General features: G+C 31.4%; 1 protein-coding gene across 8 annotated transcripts in view; it reads left to right on the plus strand.

Moving 5' to 3' along the window:
* The window catches only part of LOC106668773 (whirlin), a 47,783-nt gene that overhangs the window by 10,965 nt on the left and 10,646 nt on the right, over positions 1 to 26,172 (plus strand). For 4 of the 8 annotated variants that reach the window (XM_014397841.2, XM_014397844.2, XM_014397847.2 and 1 more), the window contains exons 2-11: positions 7,823 to 7,961; positions 11,828 to 12,029; positions 13,751 to 13,899; positions 13,958 to 14,140; positions 14,636 to 14,761; positions 14,815 to 14,987; positions 16,954 to 17,137; positions 17,828 to 17,923; positions 19,054 to 19,122; positions 24,608 to 24,714. In XM_014397841.2, the coding sequence (XP_014253327.1) occupies positions 7,823 to 7,961; positions 11,828 to 12,029; positions 13,751 to 13,899; positions 13,958 to 14,140; positions 14,636 to 14,761; positions 14,815 to 14,987; positions 16,954 to 17,137; positions 17,828 to 17,923; positions 19,054 to 19,122; positions 24,608 to 24,714 (1,428 nt within the window). The remainder of the gene's footprint in view (positions 1 to 7,822; positions 7,962 to 11,827; positions 12,030 to 13,750; positions 13,900 to 13,957; positions 14,141 to 14,635; positions 14,762 to 14,814; positions 14,988 to 16,953; positions 17,138 to 17,827; positions 17,924 to 19,053; positions 19,123 to 24,607; positions 24,715 to 26,172) is intronic. The other 4 variants (XM_014397845.2, XM_014397848.2, XM_014397843.2 and 1 more) reach the window with 3 other exon arrangements.

Raw genomic sequence — 26,172 nt, forward strand, 5'->3', positions numbered from 1 at the left:
TGGTAAAATTGAATCTTGTTAAGTTATAATGGAAGTAAGTTGAAATCCTCCTATCTGACTTACCGTCCTACTGGCCAAGTCTGTAAGTCGCACTGCGGTGTTGGGACAATATCCGGTTCGAAAACTTTCCGAAATAAATACTCATTGTATTTTCCAGAAGTGTATATTTATACTTTTTTCGCATTAATATAAACTGATATAAAATACTTTTTCCGAATAATTTATATTTATGTAATAATCTTTTCTTTATATAAGGTTTGATTGGGATGAAAAATTAGAGCTCGAAGTCGAACCCGCGACCTTAGGCTCAATACATACTGAGCCAAAGGTCGTGGGTTCGAAGCCCGTTTTCAGCTCAACCAAAAGCCTTAGATTAAAACAAAAAGAATAACTAATCGGAATAATTAATATGGTCAATTATGACCTCTAAGCAAATATAGATTATTTATGTAATATGTTGTTTTTTAACTGTTATATTCTGATAGTTCGTGCCCAATGCTTTTGCGTTGGTTTAAGTTTCTCGAATGATATTTCAACAGGGGTTGAACTAGATTTACCGTATAAAATGATGGTATGATTTAAAATGATGGTACTATTAACATGTTTTAATAAGATTTAAGTTGATAATAATCAATGAGATGCCATAAATAGCAGACACTAAATGGAATAATTAAACATTTTACAGGAATACTACTACTTATAAATGTTGCTTTATACATACTTTTTTGTTTTATACAAAGCACTTGTTTATATTGTACTTTTCAGTATGTAACAAAAAAGTACAAAATTTGGCACAATTCGCTTCAAAATGCAAATATAAATAAAGATTTAAATGTAATAGCATAAAAATAAATGATATTAAATTAAATAAGAAGGGGGGAAATTAGCAGAAAATTAGCCATCCTCGGTGCTAAATTGCAGGGACAGGGGATGGAGGGGTTGAGGCGAATGGAGTTTAGGTAGGGAATTCCAGGGGTTGTAGGCACGGATAAGGAAGGAGCGACTAAAAGAGGTAGATTTATATGAAAGGGGAAGAAATCAGAATGGCGGGGGCGAGTGTGTAGAAGACTAGAATGTTAACCGATTATAAGTGTAGGAAATTGAATTGGAAGAAATTGTTCGACAGAGGAAGTAGCCAAGAAAGTATAGCCTGTGAGGTACAACCCTTTAAAAAAACACGGTACACATTGACATGAGTTCTCTTTGGGGAGCTAAATATGCACCGAAGAAAGCAGTTTATGATAATCTTGAGTCTTTGAACAAGCTCGCAGGTGAATCCACCGAAGACTAAACAGCCATTGTCAAAATGGAAAAGCACAATGGAGAAGACTAGGAGTTTGCGGGTGCTGATTGGGAAAAGTTGGTTTGCATGACGGAATTGGCGTAGGGTGGAGAAATATCGTCGGTATATTTAGGAAATGTCAGGTTTCCAGGATAGTAGTTGATGAAGGGCGATCCCTAGGTTTTATGAAGTTGACTGCACCTGTAACCTGTAGTTAAAACAAAGATCGTGAGATGCGGTCTGGTGTGATGTAGGTTTCAGAAAAACATTTTCTTTATCGTGCCAACGTTTCGATCTTTATTGAGATCATCTTCAGGGCCTGGGATTTACAAACATTGTTCTACATGTAATTGTTAAATGTAAACAATGTTTGTAAATCCCAGGCCATGAAGATGATCTCAATAAAGATCGAAACGTTGGCACGATAAAGAAAATGTTTTTCTGAAACCTACATCACACCAGACCGCATTTCACGATCTCTGAATAATTATAGATTAACGGTCACTAATCACCACACGTTTAAACAAAGGTTGCCGAAAAATAAAAACAACGCTGACACACCTTTCGACATTTTTAAAGAGACTCGACTTTACAGAAATCACACAGACCCTACGTTGAAGATGGCAAGGTGACAGGCGATGATAACAGAGCGAGGACATGCAGACCAGAATGATCCTTAACCACCAAATGACAAGAAAAACAATTAAAATGCTTAAAATTGCAATTTCCGTTTAAGAGGGACACAATCACTAATCCTTTTCTTTTTTATTTACCATATTTGAGAACTCTAGACTAAAGTTAAATAAAATACGTAAATATTCTATGTATTTGTTGTTTATTGTTTTTTGATAATTTTGTCAGCTTACGTTTTAAATAAATGTATAAAAAAAGAAAGGATGTTTCAAATTTTCATGTTTTTTCACGTTTAGATTATTTAATTATTATTAAAATCCATAATACATAATTTAAAAAAAAAATTCTGGATCGTAAGTAGATTGCACTAGATAATATAATTATAATATAATACTTGCACTAGATAATATATAATAATTAAATTGAAAGTTGCAAGAAAATGTACATCTCAACGAATCCATTAACAGAAACATCTTCGTTACTATTATTTTTACTTTTCTGAAAGAATATTACAATTGGATTATATGGTTTCTATAAAATAAACTTTTATTTTCAAAAAAGCCGAGACTACGAGAGTAATCATCCACAATTCGGTTCCTGAATGGCACAAAGAGAACCATTATCATGTCGTGATTTCAAATCCTCGAATTTCAAAGCAATTCCACTAACTGAACCATGTAAACGACGGGTGCCTAGGGATTACAAGAACTTACTTTCCAAGGCAACTGAAGATAATGTGCTCCGGGGGATCGCTGTCGACTAAAAACGAGCAGGTTCTGGTTGGGTATTAAAGAAACAGGATGACAAAACCACGTTCACCCCAGAACATTGGTTTTTCTACAAACGTGGAGTGGTTACAATCACTCAAAAAGTTTTGTGTAAATCTATTTTAAATTATTTAAGTTTGTTTTTAATTTATTTAGATAAAAAAGAACACTTAGATAGCAAAAGAAGTACCGAATGTCTGAAATTGCTTATTCAGAGTTAAAGGGCTCCGGGATGTGCATTAACATTTCATTCTCGTGCTAAAGTTTAAAAGGCCGCGCACGTAGCGCAAGCCGGGACATTAGCACAATCGCTCTTCGGTTGATCGGATATTCAGTCGATTTTCGAAAACGCTGCTCAAGACAAACCCCTCGCCTTCCTTTTTTTAAATATTTTTCTATTTTTTTACACTACAGATAAAATCGTTCAAATGTATAAATTTTAAAACGAAACAAAATTTGGCACTAGAACCAACAGGTCGCGAGGCCACTTCCGCTTTAATCTCCTTCAGGGATAGATCGGGATATTAGGATTAAAACTAAGGAATTGGGAGTGTAATAAAGGGAGTTTTGGACTTTTATGTGCCGGCATTTTATGACATTTTTCACACTTGGAATTTTAAGGTCATTGAGGATTGAGTGATTAGATATGTAGGAGGGAGCAAGAAGGGAGAACAAATTTACTCAGAAAATTACTCAAGTTTTGGCTGGGCACAACCGAACTAAATACTGCTCTAACAGATTTAATGTCGGCACATGAAGTATGATTATTGAAAATAATATTTCTCAAACTTTCAAAGACTTTGTCTATCAAGTCCATCTCTAGAACCCCTCGAAGCATCTGAACCATATGGCTGAGTTTGCCTAAACCAAGAGCATTAAATGAAGTACTCTTTTAAAAAATATACTTTTTTGTCCCTTTGTTAGATACAGATAATAAAAGTATTTCTTGCTCAACAAATCTTCAACCGAATAAATGATACGTTTTTCCTGTTAGAAGGACAATCCAAAAAAGCCTCTTCTCACAACTTGCCAATCTTCTGGTACAAAATTATTCACACCTTCAATCGTCAGTCTACAAGACAATGGCCTAAAATGTTTATTAGCCTTTGGCCGTTTTTCTATGTCAGTGAGCAGTTAATATTTTAGCTTGAAATTCTATCTCGTTTTCTCGCTTTTCATCCAATGTTTGTGGTTTTAAATCCTGCCCAACCCTAAATCAATATCCTCAGACGTTTTCCACAGCAAACAAGTTGCGACAAACGAAATTACACGTCCGTGTGTTCCTTTTCACAGTCGTCCCATGAATCTGTATCAGCAATTGAAAATTTATGTTATAACATATAAAATTCGAATTGGTGTTTTATCCGAGTTGTTTTTCTACTATATCCTTTACAAGATACCGAGTTTACCTTGTCGCGCTTATCTTTCTTCTCAGATTCTATTATCTGATTCTGCGTAGGCCCCACGGAACTACACACGACCTCGGAGAGGCGGCCAGGATCGATACAAGGGAATAGGTGCCCCCCGGCTCCAATTTTTGCTCTTCTCACACATTGACACAACATCTGAATGATGGAATGACAAATAAAAGAAACGATCAACGGTTTTGCCATCATTCAAATAAGTTCTTAAAGCTATCTGTGCAAAATGGTATTGATATAATTTCATATAGCTATTACACGTATTCCCTTAGTATCTTGTTTCTGAAATTTGTTAGCCCAACAAACCCACTACGTTTGACAGGACACGATGATATTGAAACTCCAAAACTCGTCTTACAGTCCAAACCAGCGAGTGAGGCAGGTTCACCACCTCGCAATTTCACCAAAGACTTATCACAACCTCAACTGTTTCTACTGCGGACAGATGAAATTTATCGATGCTCCTCAAAAAGACCTTTGTATTTTGCATGTTAGAGCATTTCAGCAAACGTTGAAAAACCATCTGTTCCTTCTGGCTAAAGCCGATTCAGATTCGTCGTTGAATCTAAGTGATTTGAATATATTATAGATGCCAATGTGTTGAGGTCTGCAACTTTTTATATTTAATTTAAACGTTTACTACAGAAAATATGCACGTTCGACAGATGCAAACAAAATTAAAAATTAAATTTCTCTAATTATTCAGAAATCGTGAGATGCAGTCTGGTGTGATGTAGGTTTCAGAAAGACATTTTCTTTATCGTGCCAACGTTTCGATCTTTATTGAGATCATCTTCTGGGCTGCCCGGGCACTCTCAACACGACAGGCAAGAATGGACAATTACGCAGAAAACAAACACTTGGAGCCCTGAAGATGATCTCAATAAAGACCGAAACGTTGGCACGATAAAGAAAATGCCTTTCTGAAACCTACATCACACCAGACCGCAACTCACGATTTCTGAATAATCATCGACTAACGGTCACTAATCACCACACAAATTTGTCTAAAGTTTGAAAAGAATGTCAATTAGAATAATAACAATCTCTTTTGATATCATTAAGTGCAAAGTTGGGTTAAAAAACGGAAATGTTTGACGTAAGGGCATAATTTGATATTGAACGTTTTACTTGTTTCATTTAAGACTCGATATAATAAATAATTATTTTTGTGTGTAAAACTCAATAATATTACAATCTAGACCGTCTTAAATAATAATTTCTAGTCTTTTTGTGTCCATAATCACTGATATGACATTTCTGAATTAGAGATTTATGTTTCTATCTAATATATTATCACCTATTGTATGTCAGTATTCTTAACATTTTTTTTTTAATTTTCACGAAATTTTTGTTAATACCTATATCGGAGCGTGAAAAGGGTTGAAAAGTGTAGAACATTGTTCGTTAAAACAACGGCGAAAGTTTACTGCATGGGGGAATAAAGGGGAAAGTATTAATTTTTGCAAATTACCCTACAAAACCCGAGTGTTATTTATTAAAATATAAAGTTGAGGTGAAAATATTCAGCTAGCTGAAGGAGCAACCTGTCTGTTTTGTCGTCTTGCTTTTATTTTTATAAAGTAAAATTATTTCTGTCGTACAGAAGGGCGTTCAACGACCCGTTCGATGACACGGCCGAGTGGGTCAAACCACTTTACAATTTATTATTCATACCATTATTAATTAAAAAGCCATGCCGGGATTCGAACTCAGAACCGCTAGTGTGGCAAATGCGAATTGGACGCCATAACAACTCGGACACCTTGGTCCACTCCTTTCAATTTTATTTGTATTTTAATAGTTTTTAAATTTAGTTACTTTTTTAGTTGTATTACTTTTCATGAAGCGTGGTCATGCAACTGATACGCAGATGATACCACAAGTGGTGTTCCCATGATAACATAAAATAATGTTGTACACGAAGATTCTATATACGTAAATGTTTTAAATGACACGTAATTTGTGTATGTGCCAAGATAGATTTCTTACTTAAACTGATTCGTTTTAAATTTAATTTTAACCATCAATTTTAACAAAACGGCAGCGATAATTTTGTGCGATCATATTTGTTACGTAGTTTATTGTGTGATTTCTTTTATTTTTTATTTTATTATATTTTTTACGGGGGTATTTTATATTATCTGTATCTAAGAAACAGTGGGACAAAAAAGTCTATTTTTTAAAAGATAAAAGTACTTCATTTAATGTTGTTTGTTTAGGCAAACTTAGCCATAGGGTTCAGATGCTTCGAGGGGTTCTAGAACTGGACTTGATAGACAAAGTCTTTCAAAGTTTGAGAAATATTATTGTCAACAATCATACTTCATTTGCTGATATTAAATCTGTTAGAGCAGTATTTCGTTCGGTTGTGCCCAGCCAAAACTTGAGTAATTTTGTGAGTAAATTTAAAATTTGTTATATTTTTTACGAGGGTTCGCAACAGCAGATCTCAACCCTCGAGGTGCCGGTTTAAAAAAAAAAAAGCCCATTTGTAAGTATGTCGGGTTCGAATGCAGGGCCGCTGGTTTCGAACCCGTGACCTTTACCTTACAGTGATGAGCGCCGTGTCAACGCCTAAACCGACGCCCCCTGTGAATTCTTTATATATATCGTTACTCGGTTATTAAATTTTTATTGTACCTTTCTATCGTAATGTTACGTTGGTTAGAAGATATTCACCGAACTGAATCCACCCATTTTTGTATCATTTTGTATACAATATGCAATAACTGTTTGGCCTCGTTTATCCACCGAGATAAAGCGTCACCCGGAATACACGAACGTGCTTACGACATCGGATAATCTAATAATTCGCGACTATAAAGTTAAACGACTTTGTACAAGCTTTTTACCTAATTGCGGGAGACTTGTTTTAAAGGGCGTGGTGGGAATCCATCGATCAGCGATGATGACCACATGCAATCTCGTATCTGCTATAATTTCGCGAACCATTTAATCTCCAATGAATTTCCATTCAATTTAAACTGCTAAACTTGTTCTACCGTCAGTAAAATGGTGTTATTCTACCTGTGAGTTCCCACAGACTTTCAGATTGTTAACTTAGACAATATAAACTTTATCTGTGCTCGTCTATCTTTGTTATAAAATTGGTAATGTACAAGAGAAAGTGCAAACGTTTGTGAATGTCTATTACAAATTTATGGACGATTGAACGGCCCGTTTGGATAAGCGCTTTGTGTGTGAAAGGCAAAGTTCTAAAAGCAATTTGAAAGTCTGCTAATTCATCTGAGATGATAGAACAGAATAAACTTAAAATTCAATTCACTATTTTTCGTGGTCCGCTTGAAAAATTAATATCATTCAATTAATTAAGGTTTTTAGTCGAGATAAAAAAAGCCAGTGTCACGAGCGGGATTCGAACCCACGACCTTCGGCTTGATACGCTGCTACTCTACCACTTGAGCAGTACCGCTCGTGACACTGACTTTTTTTATCTCAACTAAATACCTTAATTAATTGAATTAAAATTCAATAACAAAACCACCATGCTTTTCTCATATTATCGTTTAAAATTAACAGTCAAAATTGAAATGTAGTTAATAACTCTTAATTACTGCACATGTGTTCCGTATTCCTCTAATTCTATTAATTTGGTACTTTAAATGTCTTAAATGTCCCTGTCAGTTCATCCTGAGAGAATTATATGATACATTTTTTTTGTACATCCTATAAATACTCAATTTTCTATTTCCTAGGACACGGCATGTGAACCGGCCTGCAGAAGCGGAAGATGCTGTGGGGAGGAGCAGCTCGCACAGTGGACTCTACTATTCGCCACCTGGGACATCATATACAATAGTAGAGCACAAGAAACGACCTATATCTCCCGAACAGGTAATTTATTATTCATTTCCCGTTTTCGATCAGATAGATATACAACTTGACCTAAATTATGATCATTTCCGCCGGCAAAGCCTACGATTTATCGAATGGCGACCGCGACGGTGTCGGTTGGTAGTTTCCAGAAGTTGGAAACACAAATGATGAACGAGTTTATTCAATTAAAAATTCAATTTGACAAACACATATTGATACAAATCTGTCAGAAATTTTACTTTTTAGTTGAATTGTCAATTGATTTATTACTTTTTATACAAAGTAATTAAAGAATTAGTATCACGAGAAAATCGAACTCACAACATCGGGATTGGTTTTTCAATTCAACCTCAATATTTTGCATAAAGATATAATAAATCAATGAAAATAATTACTTTGGTTAATAGAACCAACTAAAAGCATATAATATATTAATTAAGTGATAAAGCTTTTTCTCGTAAGAAGAATAAGAATTATTTTCTTAAATCTCTTCGGAAAATGGCTGAAGAAATAACAGTGCCCCAAATTCGTTATTGCAAAAGACACACGAAAAATTTTTTTTTAAATGGCTTTATGATCTTCCATATTAGCCAGAGAAAACTTCCGAAAGATGCTGCATAAGGGTACTTTTGGGGGGTAAGGGGTGCTTGAAAAAAGTTCAGGAGCATCGGTGGGAATCGAACCCGCGTCATGCTGGTTGACGAGCCGAGAATCTGTCACTCAATCACTACTCACTCGACTATCGCGGAAAATTTTGGATAATAAAAAACTTTCAATTAATTAAGGTTTTTAGTTGAGATAAAAAAGTCAGTGTCACGCGCGGGATTCGAACCCACGATCTTCGGCTAGATACGCCGCTGCTCTACTTCATACGCTTGAGATATCGTGCCTTCCACTCGGCCACTAACTTCTCATCTCAACCCCACCTTTTGAATTTTCAGGCTTGTGGCTCTGACTTTTTTATCTCAACTAAAAACCTTAATTAATTTAAAGATATTAATTGGTCAAGCGGACCACGAAAGCTAATGAATTTAATAATACAAAACTGTGAGCTGATTTCTCGGATAGTCAAATTTTAGAACACCCAATTAAAATTGATATGTTATCCTTTACAGGGTTAAATAGTTAAATGTAAGTAAAAACAAAACTCTCAAGAACGCTTTACACATATATTTATTTACATATCAATATTAAGCTCTTTTGAAAATTTATTGCAAAAATTTTTTTTTAAATTTTAGGGCTGGCAAACTGCATTAGTCATCATGAATGTCCTTCATACAAAGCCTTCTCTTTCTTTCCTTTACTTTCCTTGTCTTTTCCCGTTTCTCCAGCCAAGTTACGACGATGTATCTATGAAATGAAGGTAATACACATAAAAACAGAAACAAGATAAAAGACGATTGTCTGGTTAGCATTCACTCTATCCCAGAGTACTCGATATTCCTCGGGGTTATTGGGTTCCTCCATTCACGCTAATAAATTGCATTTGAACACACCACAATTCATTTATGTTACGAATGTAGTGTTGTGGCTGTCTACAATTTTAAATTATTTGTAAGGCGCACAGTTTAAACTAGGTCATAAAATAGCATGGCTCCAGTGTAATTGCTGGATTTATGGACAAATTCACAATTTTCACACAACAAAATTTATTATTGTCTGACCTTTTTTAACGTTTTAACTTAACGTTTAGGTAATAAACAAGCGATAAATCAGTTTCGACATCTGAAATTTTCTTTTATCATTTTCCTTGTTTCTACGTTAGAGTTGACTACGACGGCATTCCGCTATGTGCCTAACACCATTCAAGCATGGCCTGTAAATTTGCCATTTGAAAATGAGATGGAAACCAATTGTCGTCGCGATTTCCATCTCGACTCGGTAATTCCAAAGGAAAATCTTTGTGCGTAAAAGGGAGAAATCCGATGAATAAAACAAGAGGCTCGGTCAATAGAGGCTCGGGGAAAAAATTAGGGCGAAGCCTCCACTTCAAGGACGCTTTCATTCATAAATCAAAAGTTCAAACATGCACTTTTTTGGAGTAGACACAAAATCTTGTTTATCTTTTCTATTAAAGGTTACCAAATAGAGAATGGAAAGAATCACATCTTTGTACTTAAATTTACAGCTTCAAAACCAGTAAACTCTTCAACGTTTACCAACAATTACAACTTTTAACCCTCGTTAATAATGTTAAATGTTTAACTAAGAAACGTCAAAATAAAAGTAATTTTGCTCATAGAATATGCAAACTCGCCCAGTAGAATTGTAACAAAATAAAATATGGATTTTGCGAAATACTAGGTCAATTAATATTTGCCCGTCTCTACGAACAATTAATGCTCGTCATTTATAACTTGTAACACTAAATAACAAAAAAACTTATTTTGTCTCTAGCTTTATAAATTAATTATGTAGGTTTCAATGTAAATACGGCACTATAAATATAAATGATTACCAAAGTATTACTATTTTTTCCTTGGGAGAAAAATAAAGAAAATCGGCTGAACAAAACCTTTCTATAAAAGGAACTAAATGAAATAACGCATAAATCTACCACTGATGATGGCGAAATGCCAAAACGCGTCCAGCTAGAATAGGCGAACCAGGGCTTTCGGGAACATCCGAACTAATAAAAATGCAGATTAATAAATAAACTCGATAAGAATGTTTTTATTTTTCGGCGTCACAGTTAATATATCGGTTTGTTGACAAAGCGTAATAAAATGTGATGAAACTTTATTATTAAATTTTAACAAAAGTGAAATATGTGCATGATGCATGCTTCAACAAAATATACAGCAAATTTCGATTTATAATATTCTTTGGAGTGTTTTATCCCGAAAGCCTGTGTGACCGGTGAATTTCGCTATTCTTGTTACTAGTTAAAAATGTGGTGAAATTGGAAGATTTCATGTCATTAATGATTTGTCTGATAAAGTGTATTTGAGGAACGGTTTGATGGTCTGTTCACATGAAAGAGGAAAGTGGCGGCGTCCTTGATTGTACCACTACTCTAAGACCATGCTTCATCTTCAACTGTACTTTCTGAAATATGATATTACTTCAAAATAAATACAATAAAAGAAAATAAATTGGTATTAGCGATTCCAGGTTATCTATAATTGATTTGAAGGTATTTGAATGCCGTATCATCCCATCATGTTTTAAAAATACAAATATGCACAAATTAGAAAAAGCAAATCTTTAAATTTATATTAAAAGGCCAAAACAGCCCAGACTGCCAGTTTACATCCAACAAACATTGCGATAATGCTGAGTGTTCATTCATTATGAAATTTAAGTAGTAAACAATTTTATATCACGTTGGTTTTTCTTTTAGGGTCTGGATCACATAGGTTTTTCTTACGAGAGCTTTCGTCCCGTTAACATAAAATGAATATTAATTGTGCTTAATTAGGTCTCAGTTTTCGTAGCAGGATCATTTTCTTTGGATCGGGTTCGTTTTAACAAGCTCTCCAAATTAGACATATGTCACGTCATAAATTCAATTGAAGCTCAATTTATCTCAAGATTCTAACAGTAGTTTAACAACCGGCATAGAAAATAATTTTTGTACAGAGTTTTGTTACCCTAACACATTTTTAACAACTAATGAATGTTGTTAGAAAACAGAAATTTACTTTAATATACATTTCATATTCATTATAATTTCTTCAAATAATTCTGAATAAAAGCTAAAACTATCTTGTAAAGTACCTATCGAACTCAAATATGAAAATCAAATATCAATAAACTAGCTGCCTTTGTTTTGTAGTTCTTTTTGTGTAGGCTCACTAAAAATTAATTAAGAAATTTGAAACCATCGAGAGATAGCTTCCACCTTAAAAATGCGTAATGTTTCACCATCTTTTTTCCCCCAGGTTCTGAGGATGTTGGGGTCAGGGAGGACGGGAGCTTCGCGGGAACGTGGGGTCCATCGAGAAGTGCCTCCACCACCACCACCTCCACCGCCACAGTCATTGCTGGACCCCCATGTCAGAACTATCAACATGAACCGAGGCCCTCCAGAAGCCGGGGGACACGGCTTTGGGATTTGTGTCAAGGGCGGTTCCAGAGATTCTGGTATCGGATGTTTCATTGTTCTTATTGCATAATTGAACATTTTATAGCCCGTTTATATTTTTCCTTACATATTTTCGTAATAAGTGAAAAACTACCATTTATTAATCTCTTACCTGGCAAGTTAAAGTGTAACATAGAACAAACCAAAAAAAAGAGTGGCCTAATCAAAAGTAAATGATTTGATTTATATATACGTAAACATGTTGATTTCACAACAAGCGATTACTTTTTAGTGTAAGGATGTCTACACACGGAGCTATTGAAAGGAAACTGATTAGTGACTCGAGTTACTAACCAATCCGCAATGAGTCACTTTCAATGGAACTGAATGGGACAACGAAAACAACTCTACTGATTGCTTTTACGCTTTCACGAATACTCTGAATCGTACGGTATGTTCTTGATGAAAAAGCAAATTCAATTGCTTTCGCCAACCTTTCGAACTATTTTAAGGCCACCATCAGGGCAAAACCAAATTGAATTTGCTTTTTCGTCAATACCATACCGTATTCGTGAGTAGAAAAGTGGCCGATACATCTAACACTTAAAACTAATACTGACGCATCAGTGACTGGAATTAGCTCAGTTCCGGGTGATTTTAAGTTAGGCGATCAACAGGTGAAGGTATTATTTCTGAGAAAGTTGAAAAACATCCTGTTTTATACAACTTCCAGGATATTCGAAGAAAGACGACACTGAAAAGACATGCAACATGAAGTTGATAAAACAGATGAACGTAAAATCTAATCTTCTGTGTGGTGATTAGTGACCGTTAATCGATAATTATTCAGAAATCGTGAGATGGGATCTGGTGTAATGTAGGTTTCAGAAAAACATTTTTCTTTATCGTGCCAACGTTTCGACCTTTATTGAGATCATCTTCAGGGCCTGGGCACTCTCAACACGACACGCAAGAATGGCACACTTACGCAGAAAACAAACACTTTGAGTGAGTAGAAATACTTTGATTGAATATAAAAAATATATTTTTTTCCATTGTATAAATTCACTTTTTTTCACATCCTACATGTATTTTTTAAATTTAAACAATGTTTTTAAATCCCAGGCCCTGAAGTTGATCTCAATAAAGATCGAAACGTTGGCACGATAAAGAAAAATGTTTTTCTGAAACTTACATCACACCAGACCGCATCTCAAGATTTCTGAGTAAAATCGTCTGTAGTGATGATAGTACGATAATACGACAGCTTCATCACTTGAATCATCACTGAACGGACAAAGATGATGCTCCTTCCATGATTTCTCTGAAGAAAGATATTTTAGTGGATTCGTAAATGAATCCGCGTCACTAATGTGTTAGTAATTGATTAGTGATTCCAATTACAAACCAGTAACGATTATTTTGAGTAGCTCCGTAAATAGACGGCCGTACAGCTTGCAAGAACTTCAAGTAATTAGAATTACCTTATATTAATAAATCAAGTAGTTTTCTTAGCCAAACAATAATTTTTGGTTTGTATTGAATTACGGATATGTAAGGATAATATAAAGAAGAATAAACATTTATAGTATTTTTTGTTGGATTATAAATTTTAAAATTTATCTTTAACCTTTTCATTTATTTGCATTTTGTAATCATATTTAACTTATTACAGTAAATGTTTGTTATACACTGTAATATTTTAGTTTAGATATATTTTATTATTATACAATTTAGTTAATAACCGTTAATAATCAATATACATAATCGTTTTTAACAGGTCAAAAATTTACAGATACAAAAGGAGTTTATATATCTCGCGTGGAAGAGGGTAGTGTAGCTGAAAGAGCAGGTCTGAGGCCAGGAGACACAATATTGCAGGTCAATGGAACACCGTTTACCAACATATCCCACGAAGATGCGCTCAAAGTATTGCACAAGGTAGAAAATGTACCTGGAACGGTGGACTAATATTTGCTGGTCCTAGGTACTGAAATCTTGCAGGGAGCTGAGTATAACTGTCCGAAGCACGACTCCATACGTACCGACGCCTGTAGTCCAACCGATGCAAGGCCCTTCCATACAAACGTATTCTTGGGTCGACAGAAAAGGAAGACCTGTGTCTCCTCCTCCTAGATTTAGGCAATACCATAGAGATAAACTGAGAAAGGTAATCAATTAAACCTAATTTATTACTATCAAGTTTTTTAATTTACCCCACCAACTGCTAAAAAAAAGTGTTTGGTCATTAATCTTACAGATTGACCTAAACTGACATATTTCGTTATTATTTGTGCTTGTATATTATATTATTACTTGTTGTAGTACTTAATAATTCGTTATGCGCGTTACAACTGTAGATCAGGGAATCACGGCGCTTCGCTATGTTAAACCTGCACGACTGATCCGTCATGCGGGCTTTTAATCTATTCAAGCGCCTTGCTAAGTCGAAATAAGTTGTACTTTTTTTCCGGGGAGACCCAAACCAAGCTCGCGCTTCGCACTTGCATATTTTCTCTGCTTCATGTCAAAACATCAAATCGTTTTTGTGCTGTGAATTTGTAAAATTCACCGACATACCCACATAATGAGAGTGCAGCATTAAACCATATCCTCCGAAAAAAAATTATATTTATTTTAAAAAAATAATAAATTGAACTTTCAGGTGGAAATAGTAGTCGATCCTGGGCAAAGCTTGGGACTTATGATACGGGGAGGGATAGAGTACAATTTAGGGATTTTTGTGACCGGGGTGGACAAAGACTCAGTGGCCGAGCGGGCTGGACTTCTGGTAAGCTCAAGTACATAAAATAAAACTTCCAATTGTAATGTTCGATATTTCAGATTGGAGATCAAATCCTGGAGGTAAATGGGCAATCGTTCTTAGAAGTGACCCACGATGAGGCTGTGTCTCAGCTTAAATGCTATAAAAGGATGATCCTGAAAGTGTGTGATGTCGGCAAGATACCACACTCTTGCTCAACCCTGGACATGCACTGGCCAGACACCCCTCACAGGTCAGAAATACTAACATTATTTTGTATTTAAAGTGTTAGATTTATCGATCACGAATAATCTGAATGTAAGTATAGGTCTGGATAGAAAAACAAATTCTATTATCTGCCAAGCTTTTGAGCTATTTCAAAGTCATCATCAGGGCAAAACAATTTTAAAGATGTCTAAAATAGACGTCATTATTGGGCAATGGTGTTACATCCTTGGCAACTGGACTGAATCTATATTCAAAGAAATTTGAAACCATTTAATAAACTTAATTATGCCAATTTGTAGACATCTTTAAGATTATTTTTAATTTTTTTTTATTTATTTAATAGATCAAAAAAGTCATAGATAACAATTACTATAAGACCATACTGAGATCCAGATTATTCGTAATTAATTTGTGTTATAGTTATACGAATGAATTTAGTGATTAGAATAACATAATAAATGTAAATTATTTTTCTATTTAGATTTTTATTATTATTTTTTAACTTTTAATATTTTCAGACAGTTGGTAGTACAAATACCTTTTATTCTGATAGCTATGACAAAACTTAAATAATGTTAGTAGTACAAGATATTTGTATCTTTCCTCTCAGCTGTGTTTGTTTGAGTTTTTAATCGTGTTTAACTGGCCTCTTCAGCTCAAAAGCTCTCTACTTGTAAACATGTTTGTTGTTATGTAACATGTTTACAAGTGTGTAAAAAGGCTTTTGAGCAGAAGTGGTGAAATGTCAAAACGTACATAAACAAAAAAAACTAAAAAAAGCAAGCTCTCTTACCAACTTGAACCTTTTGATTTATTGTACTCATAATAATTAATTACTTGGAAACTGTTTAACAATTAATTTAATTGAATGAATAACAAACATACAGAAAATCAGGGGAAAAATTTTTCTTTAAAAAGCTTTTTAGTGCCACTGGTTAATGGCTATCTTATAATAATACTAATCTCCTTGAAATTTTATAACAACTTTTACTTATGGTTCAGTACTTAGTATTAAAAATAAAAAAGAGAGAGAAGAAGGGGAATTAAACACATGTCCAACAACATTAGTTATAATGATAACTCATCATCATCGTCATCATCTTTATATTGTGGGTTTCACTCTTCAAAATTAGTTATTCTTTGATGTATTAATTCCATGTGTTACTTGTTTTGATGTAATCCTTATAAAATTGAGCCATTGAATTTATATTCAGGATTAATTATATTTGTTTAATATGACATAATACACTCAAAAACAAACAGACATGAGTATTTTGTTGTTTATTTTCAGCTGTATGTATTTTTATTCTTATATTAATTCCAACATAAATATTTTAATGTAAAACAAATCAAGATAGATAAGAAATTTACGAGTTTTAATAAAAATTATTTAATTAATGATGGTTTGAAGGAAAATTCACCAAAACATCAGAAAATTATTTAGCGATAGGTTAAAATTTAACTCAGCAGTTCCCAGACTTTTTCTATATTTAGCGCCCTTATTTACCACTACCCTACTTGTCCTCCATGTTTAAAAAAAAAGAAATTAATAATTAGTTTTAAGTCAACTATTAATATGGAAAATAAACAAATACAAGTGTCAGATTTTTTGTCTTTCAGTGAAATTTAATTTTTTAAATTTTGTTTGAGCTGTTGATTAGCTTTGAAATTGGTAGATAGAATGAAATGTAGTATGTTTATTTTGATTAAAGCAGTGATACTGACAAACATTAAATTTTTAATTTGATAATTATTTTGGTAGTAAATATTATGTTTATTTGACAAATTAGTAATAATTGTCCAAATCAAAGTTGAAATAAGATTTTTTTAAATAATAACCACAACATCAGAAATGAATTAGTAATAAAATTAGATTAGTTTTTTAAAGAAAAGAAATATTTCAGCTTTGAAACTTACTTAGATAATATTTTATTTTGACTTGTTAGTAGCACGTTATTAAATTTTTTTTCTGCCCCTCTCGTTTTATTTAGATTTACGAAATTCTCCAGGTGCTGTGTGGCGGCATTACAAATGGTCGATGAAAAAGCTAGAGTAGTTCTGAACAAAAATGAATTCAATACCTTAACATATTATCTAGATGAATATTCTGCTAAGCAAATGACGATAGAAGCCTTTGTTGCCGTTTTACTAGAACTACTTAATACGCCTGATAAGGTAAATTATTATTTTTTTTTTTTTAAGATGATTGTAAATTTAATATGTTTAAACCTTATTTTGGGGATGTCGGTGGCCATAATGGTTTAGGCGTTGACACGGCGCTCATCACTGTAAGGTAAAGGTCCTGGGTTCGAATCCAGCGGCCCTGCATACGAACCCGACATACTTACAAGTGAGCTTTTTTTCAAAAACACCGGGACTACTGAGGGTTCATATAACCTCTGCTGTTGCAAACCCTCATTAAAAAAATAAATAAATAAATAAATTTAAAAAATAAATATATTTTATAATATTAAGACAAATCAGAAAACTTTACATCTTAAGTTTTATAGTAATAAATTTACTAATAAATCATTAGACAATTTTTAAATAATTTAGATATGAAAAATCTAAAAATTGTTGCCATTTCTGTAGTTAACATTTGAAAAATCGGGGTGGCGGTGTTTTTGAAAAAAATGCTCATTTATAAGTTTGTAAGTCGGGTTTGAATCCATTAACCATGCGTTCGAACCTATGACCTTTACCTTACAGTAATGGCGAACACTGGCAACCTTGAAATTGTAGTTTTAATACATTTGATACTCCTTTTTGTCTAATGCCCTACAATAATAACGTTTAAAAAAATGAATACATATTATGCAAGTATTTTTCTTGATGCCAATAATTTTGCAATGTTTTCATTTCCAGCACACGCTGTTTACAGAGTTGAGAGAGTTGGTCGCTATGGAAGATAGAGCAAGGTTCGATGAACTTGTGTACCGCAGGGAACAATATTCATCTCGGGTAGGAGTTCGTTTTGATTATTACTATTAAGAGAAAACAAACAAAGTGTGACTCAAAGTGACCTTGTATGTGTTTGAAATGGAGTAAATTAATACGTGATATAGATATAGTTGTATAAACATTGTATTGTTACATATAGAAACATGTCCCTTGAAGAATAGAGTAATAAATGTTTAAATATTCCACTTGTTTATGAACAATATATAATTTCCTTATCCCAGTAGGTGGAAAGTAGTGAATACAATTGACAATCTTTATGTTCTATTTTTTCTGGTTACTTGAACAGTAATAAACCAATGCGTAGTAAAATTATTAAGTAGCGCATTTTTTTTAAAATAAAGTTACCTTTAATTTATAAACAAAATGCATGATATATTTAATCAAACTTGCATGCAAAGTACTGCTTTTTTAAATTAGATTAACACTAGAGTTTTTAATATACTTAATTCATAATATGAAACATATTCTTTGTTTTATTTTGTGAGACAACTAAACCTTTGCACACAATCAAATCACTTGCACCACAATTTCACAATAATAATTTGGCTGTTACTGTAGACAGTAAAAGATCGGATCAATGGTAGGTAACTAAACTATCCTTCCTAATGTATGCAAATTAATTTTATATTGAAACTGGTGATTGATATTTTTGAAGTTTCAGAATGGTCATTGTATTTGCCTCTCACTCTGAAAGTGTAATATCAGTTTTAGAAAATAATTTATTTATAACTTGATTAAAATATATCACATTAATAAATAAAATTTGGTAAATTGAACCTTTACTATTTTTGCCTTGACAGACCTCTGTCAAAATTTTGTTTTAAATAGTTTTTTCAAATAAATCTACAACTATTCGAAGTGGAAGGCAGAAACAAATGACTTTTTATACTATAGACATTTATATGCAACAAGAATTGTGTTTTAATTTATTTATTGTTAGTTGATAGAACAGAATCACTTTTTAAAACAGGAATGTACAGATGAATGTAATAAATAGTTTTTAACTATTTTTTTACATTATCCTTAAATTTATTTTTCAAATGTTCCTTATTTATCATTTAAATTTAATATTAAAGAAATACATAAATTTTTGATTTGACTATTTTTATAACTATAATGATTTTTCACAGAGAGGTGGTCCGTGCTGTGATAATACTCATGATATGATAATGTCAAGTCTCCACCATATGCCAACACCGGTGAGTTATTACAAGATATAATGTATTATTTTTAAATACTGCATGTTCATAATATTTTTTATGCATGTGTTGTTTGAAGCAAAGCAATTACAATCTAGTTTCACTGTGGCATGTGTTTGCTCGTTTGTGAAAGCATGCGAACAAGTGCATTAGTTCATATTTTGAATTTTTAAATAACATGTATTCAGTGAACATTTGTAAACCCTTTGAATTTCATTTAACAATTGTGGTTTCAAAATTTGGTAAAAACCATAAAGGTGAATTGAAGTTTTCCTCGTTGACATCATTTCATCATTTTATTAATAAAGCAGGTTTATGAATCAACTAGCAAAGTGCACTGTTACATTGTTAGCAAAATATACTTTTAACTTACAAATTATATGGTTTCTTTTTTTTTTTTTTACAAAAAATATTTTTCAAAAAACACGCAGCTTGAATTTGCTCATAAGTACATGAAAGGAGAAAATTTGTTAAAACCTCTGCAATTATTTTATTCAAATCATTTTTTAATAAGCATCCTGAACTATTTACAAAATTTATAAAATGCATTTGATTAGTGATACACAAAGAACAGGAACGATTTTTACATTTCTCTGCAATTTTATCATCATGCTTCAGAAATTGTGATTGATTTGCAGAATTACATTGAAAAAAATTTTAAATTAATGTTTATACACAATTTTTTGTTTTCTTTTCACCACTACAGCCATCAAAATGATTTTTGCTTTGAAAATTTGAATCTCACAGCATCACAGTAAATACACAGTATAATATATGTCCTCACTCGATATGTATGTATTTATGACCATGCATGAAAAGATCTTATAGAAATGTTTTTATTCACAAGACTTCAAATGCTGTAAAAAAATTATCAAAACTTTAACCAGTTCAATTTTACTTTGGCTGTTTTTTTAAAATAAATTTGATATCAGTTTAAATCTCAAATGTAACAATGGTAGATTTGTCCCATGCCAATTTCGCGAGTTAATAAAATGAAAACCCATGGAAAAATGTTCCATCTAGAAAATGGGTGATGATATAAATTATAAATTTAAAAACTAAAAAGTTGAACTATTAACTTTAAATTATTATGTCAATTGTATTTAACAGTTTCCAGCATAATTATAAAATTGCAATTGAAGGTAACATTAATGTAATAACAGGTCTTCTCAAATAACAATAAAAAAATTAATTATATATATATTAACTGACACGTGCTGACAAGCAATAAAGTAGGGTACTAATATTCAAACAAACTTTTAAAATATTTGGAAAACCCATTTGCTGGAGAATTGTAGTGATCCTGATGATCGACAGTTTTATTCAGTGATATATTATTTTCTCTTTGAAATAAATTTTGGTACGGTTTGTGAAAAATTCTGAGAAGTCACACCTTCATTTGCATTAGTCCATTTAATTCAAATACTTTTTGTAGATACAATGTTCATTTTTATATTTGGCGCAATGATTGAAAACCTCCTAGCAAAATTAATTAATACATTTTAATTTTTTCTAATTTTATCATGGACCCTAATTAATTTTCTTTAATTGATATTTTGATAACATAAAAAAAATGGTATTTGGCTGTTTGTTAATATTGTTGTTAATTGTTGTATAATGTCCTTTGGGACACAGACTTTTAATAAATTTAATAAGGCTGAACAAATATAAATCAAACCTTAAACATTCTAGCAAACAATTTTCAGTTTAGAATAAATGTGCTGGTGCCTATATTTAAAAATATGGTGCACATAACTATTTTCATCTCTCTACAAAATTTGTAATTTTTTTTTTTTTTTAGTAAACAGTTTTCTTCAGTTAAGAAGATGATTGATTTTGACTGATAATTTGATCAATTAAAACAATAATAATTATTATAAACATACTACAAGTGTCAACACAAATTTAAGACAGGTTTTGTTGATTATACGGAAACTAATATCACTCCTTATAAAACCAATTTAAATGACGAGTTTTATCTTTAGGTTTTACTTACCTTTTTTAACGGTATAAACAAAATATGTATTTCAATGGGTTTTAAAAAATTCAGCATGGACATGTAATTTCTTCATTTTAATTTTTTGATAGTGTCCATCCTGATTTAGTGGAACTCCATAATAAAATGATGGGTAGGAAATAAATTGTCTTTTCCACAATAGCCATTTATTTCTTCAGATGCTTTTCAGTCTAATATAGACCATTAATGTATGTAAAAACAATGTAAAAAAATTGTCAAACCACTTTATATAAAAAAGAGTCACTGAAGATGGTCTATATTAGACCAAAACGCGTCTAATGAAATAAATACCTATTGTGGAAAAAACAATTTATTTCCTACCCATCATCTCTCCATTTTAAGGTAAGAGATTATGAATTTGAAGTCATTGGAAAAAATTTGTTTGATTCCTTCAAATTACTGTTAATTGTAAACTGTTATTTTAAAAATAAAATGATAAAAAGATACATTCTTCATTAATACAAAACTACATTTGATTTTGTCATTTCTTTATTGATAAAGTAAGTCCCATTATTGGACCACATTTACAGATGATGATTGACTTTTAGCACTTTTAGACATTTTACTAACAAAGTTGTAAAACCAAAAATATATCATTTTCTTAAACAATTTCCAGTAAATAGACACAGGTTAAAACAAACGAAAGAGAAAATTAACAACTTGAATTTTTAATAAAACTTCCTTAAAAATTATTTTTAAACACAATATAAATAAGTACAAATCTTTAACATTTAATCACTTTACTAAGGGTAAAGGGATTTGATTATTTGTGCCTCAAAATATCCTAGATTAAATGCAATTAAATACATAAATAGATTTAGAATTTCAATTAATTGTAAGGAATTAAGCTTGTAAATTGCATTAGTACAGTCTAGAAAAAACTTTGAAAAATAAGATTTTCGATACTAATCATTGTCAAAGAATTTATACTTGACGATTAATTAATTATGAAATAGTTCAATTTTGGGAACAATGTGTTTTGTTCATCAGTTGTTATTCAATAATTTGTGATCCAACCAACAAATAACTATAGAGCTATGAATCTATTGAAATCCACATTTCTTTTTCAATTTTATACATTTTTTTTTGTTTATTTAGTGACAAGAATAAACATATTGATTTAATAATTTTTCTTAGCATTTGCTGCATAGACATATATAAGTTTTTCGATTAAATGCTTTAATACTTTAAAAATATTTTGAATATATCTGCTGACAACTGCTTGGTCATAATTTACACTCGTAGACAAAACGTTTAATAACTACTTAAATTTAAAAAATTGCATGTCTTTTATTTTAAGGTCAGGTTTGAAATAATTGCAGCTAATGCTATTTTTCTTGTCCCATAATTTAAGTTTGCACATTAATTTGCACATTTTTTCTACTTATTTAATTTCATATTTTCTAATCACAAAGCCTTTTTTTTGTTAATGTATTTTTTGCACATAAAGACTATACCAAAAATAAAATAAATAGAGGTAGTGTTATCATGATTCAGAGGTCATTACTAACTAAATTATATTTTATGTTTACATTTCCTACTTTCCATCTAAAACTGTTTGTAATTATATTTTAAACAATAGAATAAAATCGTTTTTACCAAAATTTATTGTTCTAATAGTAAATAATAAGAGCTGTAAATATAAGAGCAGCTAACATCATGGCATAATTAAATCGATAATGATTTGTAAAATAAAATGAATAAATTCTCTTTATAATTATTATTACACTTAGTACATCTCACTTTATAAAGCTGCTTGTTGTCTTCAAATCCTTTAAATTCAAGTAAAATTATGATATTTAACAAGGATGGTATTGAAACTTATTCATGGATATGCAACAAAGATTAGTAAAAGTTTTGCAAATAATTGCTTTTAAAATTGTAAAAAATGACTCGTTTAATATTTTAATCAGATTAATTTGTCAGATCAAATTAATTTTTAACAGAAAAATTATGAAATGTAATAAAATTTGAAAAGGCTGTAACTTTAATTACCAATGTCATGTACGTTTATGTAAGTAATGTACAACTGGTCTGATGTAAAATAAACAGTTGAACATTGTGCGAGTAAAATATTTTAAATATTCAGTATTGTTAAGAAGTTTAGTGAATTGAGACAATTTACTTTGAAAATATTTTGTTTTTCTTTCTATATTTTTAATTGTCTGAATATTACTTATACCCATGTTTAAAATTTTTAAATATTCTGGAAGAATTAGTACATAACTGTGGCAATAGCCCGGTGGTAAGAAAGGACGAAAGGGAACAAAAAAAGTAGGTATGCCACCCAAAACTTGCAATGTGTACTATAAAAAATATTTTTTGTTTTTTTAATTTAAAAAAAAAAATTGAAATTTTGTAAATCTGTACAAAAATGCCACGTGTTTATTGGGTTAAACTGACTTCAGCTATCTGAGATTTTTAAAACAACAATCCCCTGATATAGAAAAAGTCATGCTAATGCTGTTAAAGGGCTCTTCAAGTTTGTTTAATTTTAAATTTAAAAAATTTTCCCTGTAAAAGTTGTTAGCAGAAATTAGTTTTGCACCTAGTATAGCATGAAATCTTTCTTTCAAAATTATCAGCAACCTTTGAGTAAAGGATGTTGACTAGTTATAAAACAACAAAAATTTTCAATTAATTTTCATTGAATTATACACAGAATACACTTCTTTGTATCAAGAGAAGTGTAACAAATGAAACAAACTATACGTGAAATTATGGTCATTAATGATCAATTATGGTCTGTAATTATATTTTTACAAAAACTGATGTTTCAACTTTCACAGATTTAAGTAACACAAATATACAACTAGTAAAAACTGAACATATTGTTTGCCTCATTTATCTGAAACAACTAATCAAAAGCTTTACATGGGTTTGGCAATAATGCAAGTAAATTCTTTTTAAAGAAGTGTATTAATCATTTTTATCTGCTACACTGTTTTCATAATTTGCTGAAATTCAAATTCTCTTTGCTCCACAAAGACTTTTTCATTGGTAATCTTTAACAAATTGGGGGCTACAACCTCTGTTTCATGATTCACATTGTAGGCAATATTCTAACTCAAAATGAGAATAAATAGTATAAACAATTTTTTTGATCTTTTACTACTTTTAATTTCATTAATTATTAATTTTGTCAGAGTTAAAGTTTTAACATTTCTCCTTCTTGTTTGTACGAGAAAAATACATGAGTATGCTGCATTTTACTTTTTCACTTATGTCTATATTTTCCTTCTCACATCTTGATTCTCGTTAATTACACACTTTGTTGAGAAAGAGCACTTTTGAATAAATAATTAAAAATCTGAACTTACTATTTCTCTTAGTGAACGTTCACTTTTTCCACACTCAAACTTTCTTAGTTTTTTCTTTTTAATTTAGTACAAAAATTCCATACCATTTAATTTTATCCTTGATGAAACAATTGGAAGTATAGGCTTTGTGTGTATGGTATATGTTCAGCTTGATTGCGATGGGTGGAGGGGTAACACTGAAGATTTGAGAACACCTTCTGAGGACTCAGGAGTGGGTCTCGGCCCTTTAGACTCACAGAACAGCCGTTCTATTAGGTAAATCCTATAATGCCTTCTATCCTTATTTCTTCCTATAGTTCAGTTAGAACAATTATTATATTGCTTTATTCATTTAACCTTTGTGTCTTTTTCGTTATTTAAACTGTCCTCTTTTTTAATTTTTTTTTTTTTCATTATCATTCCAAACTAAAAATACACTCTCATTTTAGTTTTCTCTGAGGCAAAACTGTTCATATGAGTGAGTTGGTAAAAACATTTTGGGCAAAAATGTGAAAATTTTGTGGGCATGTTAATAGTTAATATTATTACTTAATAGTTTACTTAAACATTTTCTCAATTTATTTACAGAAAAATAAAATCGTGTAGCATGCCTATCGTACTAGTTTACATAACTTGATGTGGCATCTATTTAATGTAGTTACTTTAATTGAATGTATACTCTCATTCGCTAGGTGTTTGTTTAAAATTTACTTTCATTTACTTTGTCCCCATTAAAAATGTTTGAACGTCAGCCACATTTTTAAAAGAGTGATGTGACCCTTTCTCAATAATTAGATTGATTGATCAATAAGCCCAAAATTGTTTCCTAAAGCAAACCATTATTTTTATTCAACCATTAACAAAATTAATCGACTAATTATACATTTCAATTTGGAAAACAGTTTAGAATTGTTTGGTACAATTAATAATTGTTAATTTATTTTTAATGAAAACATATAATGCAAAAGTTTAAGTGATTGACAGTTATTGCATTACCTTATTTGTTTCCAATCATTTTTGATTAGCCATTTCACATAACTTATTAAAAAAACCAAAAACACATGTAACATACTAACATAAAACAGTTAGAATAGGCAGACCAAAATTAGCAGAAATAACCAAGCTGCAGGGTCTTCACACTGCAAACCTCAAGGAGAAATCTTACAATAGATAACAATAACCAATTTTATTGTTGGTGTGATAAACTTTTTTTTTATATGAGCTTTTGTTGAATTTACAAGCAGTCTAGACAAAAGATATTTTACTAATAACAACTTACAAATCTTGGTATCCAAAATCCTGCTTAGATTTATGAGTAGGTACATACTAGGAAAAGTAAATTGCTCAAAAGTTTAAAAGATAATTGATTTAAAAAAAAGAAGTAAGTGTTAAAATACGATAATATTTGTTTAAATCCTATCAACTATAAATAGTACAGTAGTAGAGTTCTCTAAAGGTACCATGTGTCCAAGTGGTTAGAATGTCTAAATCATATTTGCCAGACGTAAATTTCGATTGTGAATAATTTAGAAATATTAGTATTGTAAAGGGGTTTGACCCCTTGTCCTCACATGGTAGCTAAATATTTACAAACTCATGAACTATAGGATGATGATTATATAGTAACTACATATTGAAAATCAAACTGAAATGTAGAACTATTAAATTTTAAAGCTGTTGAAAAATGGAAACAGTCAAATCAAATTGGCAATAGATGTCTGGTTCATTTGCTAG

Source organism: Cimex lectularius, unplaced genomic scaffold (assembly GCF_000648675.2).
Source record: "Cimex lectularius strain Harlan isolate CLEC.00 unplaced genomic scaffold, Clec_2.1 scaffold25, whole genome shotgun sequence".
Taxonomy (NCBI): domain Eukaryota; kingdom Metazoa; phylum Arthropoda; class Insecta; order Hemiptera; family Cimicidae; genus Cimex; species Cimex lectularius.